At 35.4% G+C, this 14,157-nt stretch overlaps 1 protein-coding gene across 1 annotated transcript; it reads right to left on the bottom strand.

Annotated features, from left to right (window-relative positions):
* Positions 1–350: 350 nt before the first annotated feature.
* Positions 351–11,748, bottom strand: LOC150080533 (metaxin-2-like). Its single transcript, XM_090382097.1, has 2 exons — positions 10,742–11,748; positions 351–742 (listed from the first exon to the last, which is right to left on the bottom strand). Exon 1 carries the CDS (start codon positions 11,541–11,543, stop codon positions 10,755–10,757), a length of 789 nt encoding a protein of 262 aa, XP_090238223.1. The 5' UTR covers positions 11,544–11,748; the 3' UTR covers positions 351–742; positions 10,742–10,754.
* Positions 11,749–14,157: the final 2,409 nt, after the last annotated feature.

Genomic DNA, 14,157 nt, shown 5'->3' with positions numbered 1-14,157 from the left:
TTGAAATCTTTCTATTTTTTTTTTTTTTTAATAGGGTGGACAAATCTATATATTCACCTATGGCTGATGTCATACAGATTAATAAATAAATGCACATCAGTGCCACTCTAATCTGAGCAAAAGTTTCTATAGTCAAACCTCATTAACATTCAAAAAAGTACTACATAGTATTTGAATATAGTATAGTATACATAGTATAGATATATTATCAGCCTAAAAATAATATCACCACTTTCCATATGCAACTATCTTGTTTTTTTTTATATATTTTTTTATTTTTATGAACTCAATGGTAAAAACATAAGTTATTAAAAAGGATTAAACCACTGTCATACCTGTAAGGTAACTTGAAAAGCAATGAAATAGGGGAAGAAAGGGAATAATTAAAAACACTAACCACATAAAAGGTAGATGGATAATAAGAATACTTCCCTTGCCCTTGAATAATGTAGTTCACTGGTTTAGAATTTGGCACTGAATCAGCATATCGTATCTATACATTGTGTGTATTCTATAGTTCATTTTCTCATTTTGTTGTATTAAAAAAAAAAAAATTATGAGAACAAAGCCATGTAATCCTAACCTAAGACAGACTAACTTGGCGACAATATAAAAAAAGCCCACACAAATTCCTCACATCTCCAAGAAAGTGAACCTAGGCCTTCTGAATATGGTGTGGAAGGACAGCAATCATAACCACTAAGCAAGCTGCAAGGGCTCAAATTTGTTTCAACAGTGGAACCTACAAAAATAAAAATGAATGATTGAAAATGTTTACTTGGGCATTCGGAGATCATAAACCCCAACCCTACTAATAAAGGCCTCAGAGTATTTATATTCTCAAGTTGACAAATCAGATCACAGCAACTGTATAATGTCAATCAACCACTGCACCTAGGGCTCACAATACCTGTCAAAATCGTAACACCAGTATTTCGGTATTTTTAATTTATACCAGTATTCCAAAAAAAAAAAAAAACACACCCATTTTTTGCAAGAAATTTTGATGACAATTAGGTGCAATAAAGTAAGGAAAAAACAAGTAATTACTTGAATTTGCATTTTAAATCAAACTTTTTTTACAATAATAAATATTCTAGCAAAAATTATTAAACATACAGTTATTCTAAAAACAAAAAACATAAGCATCCACACTACCTGTCCGAATAAAGTGAGCTCTTAAGGAACTCAATAGTGTTATCATTTAAACTGGATCTAATTTTGGTACATATTTAATTAGTGACAGAAAACATCCTTTTGGATTCTGTGCTGGTTGGTGCTTTGTACCGAGATAGTCACAGACGAGTTGCAGTTTAACCGCCTCCGATTTATTCCCTCATCTTCGAAAAATCTTATTTCCTTTTTATCAAAAATAAAAAAAATATTTCCCTTTTGACGGCACTATATCCATATTAACAAAAGAAAGGGACTAACGGTTAAACTTGGCAAGGAAACCAAATCTAAGTTGTGGGGGGGGGGGGGTATTTATTTATTTTTATTTCTCTGTACCTTAGTATTGCCGTCAGTGGCCATTGTTATGATTTTCGTACAGCAGCTCCCATCAAGCACTAAGCCCCCACAAGCTACCTGACTGTGTTAAAAAATTAGAATTTCCAGGAGCTGAGGGATATTCCCCCCCCCCCCCACACACACGAATATATACATTATATATCATATATATATTATATGTGAGCTGTCAGTTACTCAAGAGCAATGACACAAATATAAAACAAAATTCATTTATCACACAAATCTACTTACAATACAAAACTGGTGTTCATTTACATCTAATCTATTCATTTTTCTCATTTAATCTGTTAATATATGCTATAATTCCCATAAAATTTCTCTCAATTAACAATCTCAACTCTCTCTACAGCTTCAAACACTAAACTAATTCAATCTTAATCACTTCCTCATATTTCTCTTAATTACCAATATCAATTCTCTTCACAACAGCAACCCATAAGTCACTAACTTAATGCTAACAATTCCATGTAATCTCTCTTAATTTAGCAATATCAATTTTCTTTACAACTTCAACCAATAAACCAACTCAACACTAAACATTTCCTTATTTCTCACATTTCTTCAACTTTACTTTAAAATAATCTCCCACTTTATCTAAGTACCATTTCCAAAACAACACAGTTCAGAGGACTTACCTTCTTTCTCTTTCACGGTGGGATTCTTTTGTGCGGTGATCTCTCTCTCTCTCTCTCTCTCCCCCCTCCCCCTCCTCCTTAGCTGGCAGAACCCTTCACTATATAGCTGGACACACCCAGAACTAGACTCGAACTGAACCCAGAACTACCATTGGAAGTCTGCAACCCCTCTGAACAACAACCACAAACCCCTCTTTTGGTGCGAGCACCTTATTTCCTTCTCATTTATTTATTTATTTATTGAATTGATTGCAAGTTACAATTGCCCCTTGTACTACTTTTTTATATGCAAGCTTATGTGCAAACTCCGGAGGGGTTTGCACGCATTTACGTATTTTTCCCTATCTAATGTAAACCTGACCCAATCACAGTGTTATTCTTTAAACTCACTTTCCTTTGGTGGGAAAAACAATATTTTTTCCATACAACGAAACGCTTTCATCTTTTACCAAGTTCACCCATTCACAATACCTTTGAACTGCTCCAAACCGACACCCTTTCCCAAAATGCACTAAGTGTCACATCCTCAAGTAGAGGTGTAATAGAGGGATTAAACTATTTTTCAGAAGCTTTTAATTTTAACCCTGCCATACTACTGTTCACCATATTCCTTAATTGCACTACCAGATCTACTGCCACTAATGGAAATATTTCCATAATGATGTTTTCATTATTCCTTAAGTGCTTTACTTCCACACACACACACACACACACACACACACACACACACACACACTACTTACTAAGAGAAATATATCTGTAAGATTTTGTCTTACAGTTTCATGACATTTTCAGGTTTCTCTTGCATTTTTACTGTGTATAACAATCCCTGATTTGCAAATTCAGCAGTATTAATGGTTTATTGTTGTCAATTTTACAACCTTTATGTGAATAAATCATGGATAATTATGTTTTAAATTAGGACCAAAAAACTGGTATTTTTGTATCAACACTGGAAAAAAATTGACCAGGATCCCGACATCTCAGTACTGTAAACCCTAAGTGCACCTGTCCATTACTGTACAACATTTTCATAGCATTTATGAGTCTTCCTTGAAATTATTACATTCATTTCTAGAAAATGCCTAGAGCTAGCAGTAATCTGAGGCTGCAAGAAAGCGAAATCTAATTTAAACATAACTTAAAGATATTCAAAACAACTGGTTGGATTAATTAAAATGCTTTAATGTGGCACACTTTCTTTTGATTTGAAATTTAGAATTTGTAATAACTTCTCCTCTTTCTTTTCCCCAGCTGAGTAAAAATTCTATATCAGCAGAACTTCAGATAAACTTAAAAATTCACCAGAAATATGATCATGAAAAATCACTATTAGAAAAGTTAGTCTAATAAATTTACAGTTGAACTATAAATAGATGGTAATTGGTTACCCATGTGCTTGTACAGTGGTTCCCAGTCTTTTCAACCTATATATGGATCACCTGTAAAGAAATTTACATCTCACCTATGGATACAGTTGCTGATGGACTCACTGTTAAACAATAAAAAAACGTGTCACATCCTGGTAAAGATATATACCCACTCAAAAAAAAAAAAAAAAAAAAAAAACTCTCTCTCTATGACTGTATAGTGGTTTTTGCCACTTGTCACTAGAGCGTCTGGGTTCAAGTTCCATCACAGACTGGTGGAATTTTGAAAGGTTTCTTCAACACTACCCCTCCACCTGAGATAGTTAGGCAATCTCAGGCGGAGGAGTAGTGTTGTCCTCTAAGTCAGTGGTTCCTAAACTGGGTTCCGCAAAACGACCTTCTGGAACTGACTAGTGAACACTAAAGAGTGTTGTGTTAATTATGTAAATTTCAATAATGCTAAAATACACAAATTATTTTGTAATTACAGTATCTAACTTTTTAAAAATAATTTTCTTTGTACTTTATATTTTTGTAGAGCATAAACATTGTCCCAATAAAAGAATTCAATAAGGAATTCAGGCACTTCATTTTAATATTAGGAATGACTGGGTGAAAAAATTTATAAAAAAAATTTTACAAACTCACTAATAAATGTAATTTAAATTTTACCCTCTGGAAAAAGCATATATTCTTTAAAACTAATTTAATATTACCACATAGCATTCTTCTCAGTTCAAAGTAGATTATTTTATTTAATAATTTTATTATAAAGGCATGCAAATTTAGATCTCCTTATTAACTGGGGCAATTGGAAAGGAAACTTGCCACAGGGGACTCGAGGTCAAGGTGTTTGTTTTAATTGCAGTCTCCAGGGTTCCCCCTATATGCCGCTATAGCATCTGAAAAGACAAAGGCCAGGCCAGTAAGTATATATATATGTAGGTGTATAAGTATGTGTCTTGTTATGTTGAGTGCCGACACCTGGCGACTTTGCAGCCAGGAGGCAGAGGACACCTGGTCCCCTGTCCCAACTCTGGCCATGTAGAGGTGCACCTGGTCCACTTTCTAGCTGAGACTCTTACTGGGGCTATCAGGCAAGCCTGGGAGCCACATGGTATTCAAAGAAAGGAAAGGATATAGCACGAGTAGTATGGAAAATGGAGGGAAAGGAAAGTGGATAGAAAGCAAGGGGATGAGAGAAACAGGCATCCCTGGAAAAGAAGCAAAGCAGGAAGAAAAGAGTAAAGGTATTAGTGGAAAAGACAATCAATTTTTAAACTAAGAAAATTAATCTTTTAGATTAATCTTGTAGAACAATAACTGTCTACCTGGCAGCAGTACCAAGAAAATTAACATATCACAGCTGCAACAATCAGATACCAAGACAATTTTCAGTTGACTTGGTTAAAACTATTAACATTAAAATTCTTGATATGCCACAGGGGACTATTTTCAAATTAACTAGATGATTATTATTAATATCAGTATGTTCATCAGGCAATCTTTAGAAGAGGGTCCCCTTTCCAGACTGTTGCCGAGAGGGCAGTAATTGAGAACTGAATACTTCGCCTACTAACTTCATCTATTCATCTCCGTTATCTTCTACCAGGTTTTCTTTAAGCTCCTCTTGGGTACCATTCTGTTATTTTCTTAGTCTATCTACCATCATGTCTTTGAGCTATGCATTCTGTGCAATTCCATTTCAGTTCTTTAGTTTTGATGAGAATGTTCTCTACTTGAGTTTGCTGCCTAATGCACATTTCTCTTCTTATTCAACAGCCTGATTAATAATATTATTCATCACAGTCCTTGCTGTGTAGTTTCAGTTTATCTTCCATTCTTTTAGTGAGTGCCCAAGTTTCACTTCTATAAGTCATGCTGGGAGAGCATACAATGGTTCATTATTTTGCATTTCAAGCAAATTGAGATATTGCTCCTCAGTATGTGACTATATTTCCTGAATGCTATCCATCTGAAATTTTATTCTTTTCTTGACTTCCAGCCATTTATGATTATTACAGCTAATGATTTGTCCAAGATAAGTACAGTAGCCCCCGACATACGTTCCAGGACTTCTTACGTAAATCGAGTTTTATGTAACTTGGGAATGACTAATAAAATATTGCTGCTATATCCCTGATATACTAAAATTCACATATCCTCAGAAGAATGAAGAAAAATGGTATATTTTTCAATCAATTAGTTATATATTTTTAATTAGTTCAATTAAAAACTTTATCTGGGGACAGTGGTGAAGTAGCCGGAGCAGCACATAAGAAAAGAAAACACATATGTTATCGTACTGTAAAAACTGATGTGTATTTCATAGCCTTGGTTATTATAGTTGACTTCATTGGTGACAATCCCTTCATGCTTCACGTATTCTGTCTTTGTCCTTTATTATTGTGTTCACTGTTCACACTGACAAATCTAAATCCGCACGATACTTGTTACTGTTTATCCATTTTCATACATCCTGATTATTTTAATTTTTTTTTATCCAAATCAATCGCTTTGCTTTTCTTGGTAGATTTACTAGTCTATTATTAGACACCATGATAATGGTCAAAATAAAATTTTCTGTTAAGAAACTTCACAGGGTTAAGGCAGAAACATGCTATTATCACCTCACACGAGCTCACATTTTACTAAAGCACATTTCTGGAGGTCACTACTATAAAACAATAAAAACAATTTGCAGTTTCCAGTTTATTGGGCTTTTCTGTTAATGCAATCTATTATAAATGGGTAGTAAACTCGATCTTATTGCATTTGCAATAATACCGATAGCTGGAATTCTGCAAGTTTTTACTTTATTATGGTGAAATGTGTGTGTTCCCTTCACTGAAATCTTCAGTCATATATATATATATATATATATATATATAAACCATAATTAAATTTTCAGTATCTCCTCTTCGTTCCTATTTTTTTAGCTTCGTAAATTTGTTACACCGTATTTCACTTGTGCAATTTGTGTGTGCCGTATTCATTGTTATTGATTGCTTATTTATTTTTATTATTATTTTTTTTACTGTTTTAAATTTTACAATCCTAAAAAAAAAAAAAAATAAAATAATATATATATATATATATATATATACATATTGAGTGAAAAAAAAATTTACGTGTGCTAAGTTACATAACTAGGGCTTACGCAAGTCGGGGGCTTACTTACTGTATATGAATCCATCTTTTCAATTACTGCTCCTTCAATGATTATATCCTTTCCTGTGGCATACTTGTTCATCATTACTTTCGTTTTAACTATATTCATCATTAGTCCGAAATCCTCACTAACTCTGCATAACTGATTGAGATTTTCCGTGCTAATTCTTCGGGATCATGACATGATCACAATGTCCTCTGCAAATCGTAAATGGTTTAGGTACTCTCCATTCACATTGATTCCTCTCTGCGACCAGTTCAATCTTCTGAAAGCTTCTTCAAGGGCAGCAGTAAACAACTTCAGAGATATTGTCCCCTTGTTAAACTCCTTTCTCAATTTTAAATTTGCTACTGTCTTTGTCTAGTCTAATGAAGCACGTAGCATTCTCATAAATTTTCTTCAAAATCATAATGTATGAGATGTCTATGCCTTGTCTTTCTTTCTTTTTTTTTTTTTTTTTGATTTGGTAGTTGGCGCATCGGCTTCTATGGCCATATTGCACCTCCCAAGGTTTTTGCAGTACTTTGATCCAAGCCCGAGGCGGGAATCGAACCCGCGACCTTGGGTTGCCGGGCAGGTACTTTACCCACTCGGCTAGCCCGGTCGGCTCCTTGTCTTTCTACTGCCCGAAACATTGCCTTATGCTGTATGTAGTCATATGCCATTTTATAATCCGCAAATGCCAGAATAATGGTGTTTTTATTGAATTTGCTTTCTCCATTACCTGTGATATAATATGAAGGTGATCCATAGTTGAGAATTCTGTCCTAAAGCCAGCCTGCTCTTTCTGTTGATTCTCATTGCATTCTTTCTAATCTGTTAGTAATGAACCTTGCAAACAACTTGCAGATGTGGGACAAGCTAATTGGTCCATAATTTCCAATTTATCTCCTTTCTTATGCAACAAAATTATAATTGCATTATTCCACTCCTTAGGTGTCACGCCTTTCCTAATGTATTTTGTGAAGAGCCTTGCCAGTTTCTGTCATGTCTCTTCCTCCTAATTTTAACACCTCTACAGTAACTTCTTCACCTGGGGCTTTTTGATTTTTCACTTTCTTCAATGCACATTCTACCTCATTGGGAAGTATAATGCTAATTTTTGATCAATATTCCCCACTGCTGGCATCATTCCCTTGCTCGCTATATGATACTTCATAGGGTCAAGATTAAGTTACAGGTACAGTGTCCTGCTGACATTTCGAACATCAATGTTCGAAATGTCAAGTGGTGTTAATATGTGATTAGCCAATTATTTAATTATTTGGATGCGTAATGAAAAATGTGTAATTAAAAACAAAAAAAGAAAAGGTGTTTGGTTTCGGAAAAGGCTGAATAATACCCCCACTTCTGTAGGGGTCCGAGTCCCAACCCGTCAATCACTGCTTTCCCTCTCTTCTCCTTGCTGCCATTTTTGGTAGCTGTACCTGTAACTGAATCCTTGCCCTTTACAGTAGTCTTCTGCTATTTGAATTATGCCTTCTCTCCTATTTACAAGCATAGGGACAAGTATATAAGAATATTCTGAAATTATTCATCACCTGCAGCCCTCAGAGCATTAGAGGGTTGATAATACACGAACCCATAACAGATAATGATGACTAATATCACATTTGTTAAAGGTAAGGGCAGGGATTTTAATTTCAAGAGAGGGGCAACCCAGGTTGCTACATGGCCTCTTAACTGGGAAGATAGCATATAAAGGATAAACCCAGGAGAATTACTGAATGACTAAAGCTACCATCACAAATTGTATAAACCATTAAAATATAGAGCACAAGTAGGATGAATAAGGAAATTGATATTTAAAACAAAAGCACCAGATAATTATTGAATAATAAAAACTCAAAAGCATATAGTTATATGTTAATCTGTAATAGTGTTGGAGAAATGATTAGGCTGGAAAAGGCTAACTGGACCTTATGGAATCGACATGGCAAGATCACTGATAATCAAATTGACAAATTTAATGGTCTCTTTGCATCAATCTTTAAATATGAAAACCCACTGAAAACAAGTCTTGTCGAACTCTGTCTTGTAAACCTGCTTAAGACTGCTCTGAGTCAGAGCAGTGAGATGTGAGGAGCTGTTAACAGCCTTGTGTGGCCTGATGATGGGATGTCACCTTTGCAATAAGTTTAGAAATTAGGTCAAAAGAACTCAATAAACTAATTTTGTATTAACCATGTAGTAAAAGAGTGGTTCATTTAAAAATTAACACAATAAATGATTATGACAATATCACTAATGAGTTGGATGTAGGAAATAACTCTGCCATTGTTTATTTGGGCTTTAGCAATGCATTTGACTTGATCTTGCATGACAGATTACTATATATGCTGGAACATACAGTAAGATTAATAGACTGTCCTGGAATTGACTACCCACCGCCAGAATGACTCACAAGAACTACAAACAATATACTTGAGATTACTCTTTTTCTAGATCAACATTCTACATCAGTAGCTTTCAACCTTTTTTTTTAATAACAGCACCCCTACTCAATATATATATATATATATAGTGGTGAAATAATGGTAAAATGTAGAAGCCTTCCTGTCGTTTAAAAACATGAAGCAATCCATGAACTAACCAAACCCTAGAAAACAATGGTTAAACATAAATATTAAAATCAATAAAAATTATATATAAATAGCCGTCCATGGGAAAAGATACTTTGCAAGAGACTTTGTCGAGGGCTAAACCCCTACAAAATACCAAACCCATGGCTGGCAGAGCTATCAGTTTCTGTTGTCATCTGCCTGTATAACTAGGACCTAAAGAAGTCCATACATACCTGTAAGATGGGTATAATATAATAAGATAGAAATTATAATAAAGAATATTAATAGTAATTTTGCAGACTACAGGCTGGATGACATTTAGCCCGACCGATGCTTTAATAATTATAGCATTAGTAAATATAACATCACAGTTCTACGCTTTAGTAATTTGATTCTATATATATATATATATATATATATATAGCAATGTGCCTTCTGTATATAATAAAGAGTTCTTTTTATATAATATTAATATATATATATATATATATATATATATATACACACAATATATAATTTTATTCTTTATATAGAGGTATTAAGTAAACATCAATTATAGATCATCACAAAATTAAAAAGATACTGTACACCTATTTATAATGAAATAAACATATAAATTAAAAAAATAATAAGTTTAAGTTTTGGTTTAAGTAACTTAAACCAAAATTTTGTGGCACCCCTGGAATGTTGCGGCACCCTAAGGTGCCACAGCACCCCGGTTGAAAACCACTGTCCCACACATTGCGGGCTGAATACAGACCTGTAAAAAAAATGACACTAACAAAAACGAAATGAATATTTATTCATTTAATTTTTGTTATTTTCACATTTTATATTTAATTAATTTATTTATAGAAACAGTGTGGTGTACATATGCACACGGCTTGGCAAGATACTTGATATACTACTATATAGGTAAAAAATAAAAACTGCCAACTCTGGTCATTATTAAATTAAATATTTTATTTACAATGTGTGTAATATGGCTCACAATTTAGTCATTGCTATGGGTAGCTTGACTGACATATAATATAACCTAATTACTCGAAATTCACACAAAGTAATTTAACTACATTTTCACTGAGAACAGTAAACTATTACTGACTTACTCATTTGCTAATAATTCTACTCTAACAACTATAAATTATATATAAATAAAATATTTAGAGAAAATTATTTGTTTATTGGGTATTTCATAAATCCTTGCAGAAGTTCCAATTAACTAACCAACCTCACTGCTGTTGACAATGCTTCTAATTCATAGTCTGAAAAATATCAACTAGTTCTAGAGAATCTTCTCAAATTACTGTCTTATAATCTTCAGATGGAAAGAATTACATATTGAAAAGCTTCAAAAAAGTATTGGGTTATATAAACGAATCGAGCTTTTTAAAAATATATTAAACAATAAACCAATAATTTGTTTGTGTGAATTGTTTTATTCATATATAATTTATAATTATTAGTTACCTCCTGTTACTTTTCACCCAAGATCTTCATTACTCTGCTTAAAATACCGGTTATCAATATTTATGCATAGAGATACGAGATTCTGATAATTTTTCACAATGGATGCAAGTCTGTTATCCGGAAGAGGGGTTGTCAAAATAGCAAACAAATGGCCAAATACAAGAGCATCCAATTCTGTCGGCCGTTCACCAAAAAAGAAAGTCTGCTTTTGAAGTCGTTCAGAAAGTGCTGCACAACAGTTATTTACTTCTTCATATACTTGTTCAAGGCTTTTATTTAACCATTCGGCTGATTTCAACTTCTTTTTAACTTCCCACTTTTTTTGAATATACAGAATATAATTCAAAGGGCGCGGATAAATATCGCAATATCTTGGGTACGTCACCTCCTGCACAGTGCTATCATGAAACCAAGATATATACATTTCTGCATTACCTAGAACATCTTTAACCAATGACATATACGCCCGCATATCTGCATGCTGGGCAGTATCCAAATAATCACTAATATGGATACCTTTTGTATTGACAAAGGACATAATGGGAACCACGTCGGCAATGACGAAATCTCCACACCTAATGAACGGCACGTGTCCTGATGGCGACATATTTTCTGCATTGATCTTCATTTCAAGCTGAAAGGGAAGGGAACACATTTTCAGAAATGCTTGCACGCTTAAACAGTTTGCAGTATCTGGCAACAAAATTTGTTCAACTTCATAAGGCTGATACAGCTTAACATCATCAGGCCACGGTTCACTTGCCCCAAGATGAACAGCTATAGATTCAACAAGGGTAGACATCTTGCTCAATTGTTGCAAGGTCAATACGAGTAACAATCACGATGAACTAAATTTTTTGTTCATTTGAGCGATTGTAAGCGCAAGTTCAAGATTCAATTCAACATAAAAGAATCTCCATTTCAAACTACTGCAGAATTGGGCAAAAGAACACAAATTACAAAGACTTACAATCAACCTTCTCTAGTTCGGAACTCTGCTACTTCGATAATTCTCAAAGTTGCGGTGGCGCTGCTGCTGTGGAGAGAGAGAGGGTTTTTTATTGTAATTAGCTGAGTACAATACAGGACCGGCTAATGTTGCTAATGTCCCAGCATGGCCAGAAGTAGGGGACAAGGTCAGAATTAATTAAGTATATAGCTAAAAGACTAGAGTAAAATTAACATATCATCGTGGGTATTAAAATTAAAGCATATTAAAATTAACATATCCGCGCAGATAGTATAATCATCATCAACCCTACTCCCGGTAGCAAAAAAGCCTGAGTTCGAATCCAGTCGATGACGCGAGGAATTCCACAGCGTGACAGAGTTAGTCAGTCTTAGGAAAAGGTAGCATGGTTTTTTCCAACTGAAAACACTCAGTTTATTTTTCGTCCAAAAAAACAGCAAAACGATTACAGAACACACGCAGTTTATAGACATTATACAGGGTGATTCACTACCAGTGCGACAAACTTGCAGGAGGTGTAGGGGGCACAAAGACGAATCGGAATCACATAGCATTGCAGGGTCCGAAATGCCTTCGTCATGCGGTAGAGGACGTTGAACGGGAGGTCGCGTGAACAGCGATCCCGCTGGAAGTCAGCTTTGCGAACCGGTTCCCGAGGCAGTAGGATGGACGCGTATTCAAACGTTGAACTGGCAAACATGCACCTCGAGTATGGAGCTGCGGACTGTAACGGGCGCGCCGCTCTGCGCTTGTACCAGGAACGTTTCCCGCACAGGCGTGCTCCTCATAATACGATTTTCGCACGTGTGCACAGATGGTTAGGTGAGACTGGTTGTTTCACAAGAGGTACCATTAATCGAGAGCGAACGACGAGGACGCCAGACAATGAGGAGAATGTCCTACGTCTTGTAGAAGGCAATCCGAGTACGAGTACTCGAGCGATAGGCCAACGATTGGGTATTTCCCAATCCACTGTATGGAGGATACTGTCAACAAACCAAATGAGTTCATTTGATAATGAGTTCAATGATAATCCGCAGGCTCCAATGATTATTGGAGCCTGCGGATTATCCACTCCGGAGGACTTTTGCTACTTGGTTTCTTCAACAGAAACGGTTCGTAAATGCTGACTTCCAGCGGGATCGCTGTTCACGCGACCTCCCGTTCAACGTCCTCTACCGCATGACGAAGGCATTTCGGACCCTGCAATGCTATGTGATTCCGATTCGTCTTTGTGCCCCGTACACCTCCTACAAGTTTGTCGCACTGGTAGTGAATCACCGTGTATATAATACAATATGGTCTAAGTTTTTCATGCTCCAAAAACCATACAACAACAAAATTAACATGGTATAATAATGATGGTCGTAAATATGGACCATATTCGACAATATGGCATAGACAGGACTGGTATTCCTAATTTTTATCATATAAGTTTAGAAGCATGTTCTCACATCTGGTGAGTATGGGCTTGGCAGAACCAGGGTCCTGAGCTGCATATCATCATTCTCTCTCTCTCTCTCTCTCTCTCTCTCTCTCTCTCTCTCTCTCTCTCTCTCTCTCTCTCTCTCTCTCTCTCTCTCTCGGGGGGGTAAATCAGAAATTTTTTTTGGCTGGTATAGCATAGGCCTCAGGCTTCCTTACACCATATGGCTAATAATACGAGAACAGCACGCACGCACGTACATATAAACACACACAGGTGAGATGGATGGTGGTGGTGAACAAGAGGAGCATAGTAGCGTGAGATGACCATGATTTCTTAAGACTTATTTCCTCCAGATTTTATTGGCAATAAACTAATTCAAATCGACATCATAGTGGTGTAGTGGAGTTTGCATTAGGTTTAGGAGACTAAATTCGCTTTAAATTCGAGACTAAATTAGGTTTAGGAGACTTGATTGAAATCGGCATCAAGGTGCCGTACTGCTGTATTGCTTTTGGTTTAGGAGGAAGTGGTCTGATGAATGCACAGTTAGAGATATTTCGTGCATGATCACTACAAATATGACACATAGAGGCACAACAAATCAACACCTTTTTTTCTTACTGAGCAGAGAAAAAGAAGTCTGCCGCATGGTTTAATTTTCATATGTCATTATATTGGAATTTTGCGACTCCTAAAAAAAAAAAAAAAAAAAAAGCTTATAAAATAGGGTACCATTAGAGCGAAAAATGTACAATGAAACAGCTTCGTAGTAAGGACATCTGACTGATAAATGTGTATGCAACACGGAATGTGTAGTACGCCTGGATACGTTGCAGCATAGACTCCACAAGGAGCAAAATGGTGTCAACTATACTGCGTCTCACAGTTCGCGAATATTCGATGATATTGGATCCTAATTGTCCAATCTACACCCCACTAAGTTTATGTGGGCTGATATCAAGTTCATTTTGCCACATTAAATTATTATTTTAGGGTTGCCCGTAATTAAATACATTA

This window comes from Mastigoproctus giganteus, chromosome 9 (assembly GCF_048544385.1).
Source record: "Mastigoproctus giganteus isolate SK-2022 chromosome 9, ASM4854438v1, whole genome shotgun sequence".
Lineage (NCBI taxonomy): Eukaryota > Metazoa > Arthropoda > Arachnida > Uropygi > Thelyphonidae > Mastigoproctus > Mastigoproctus giganteus.
Note: the sequence above shows the minus strand (reverse complement) of the source record. Positions and strands in the feature narration are given on the sequence as shown.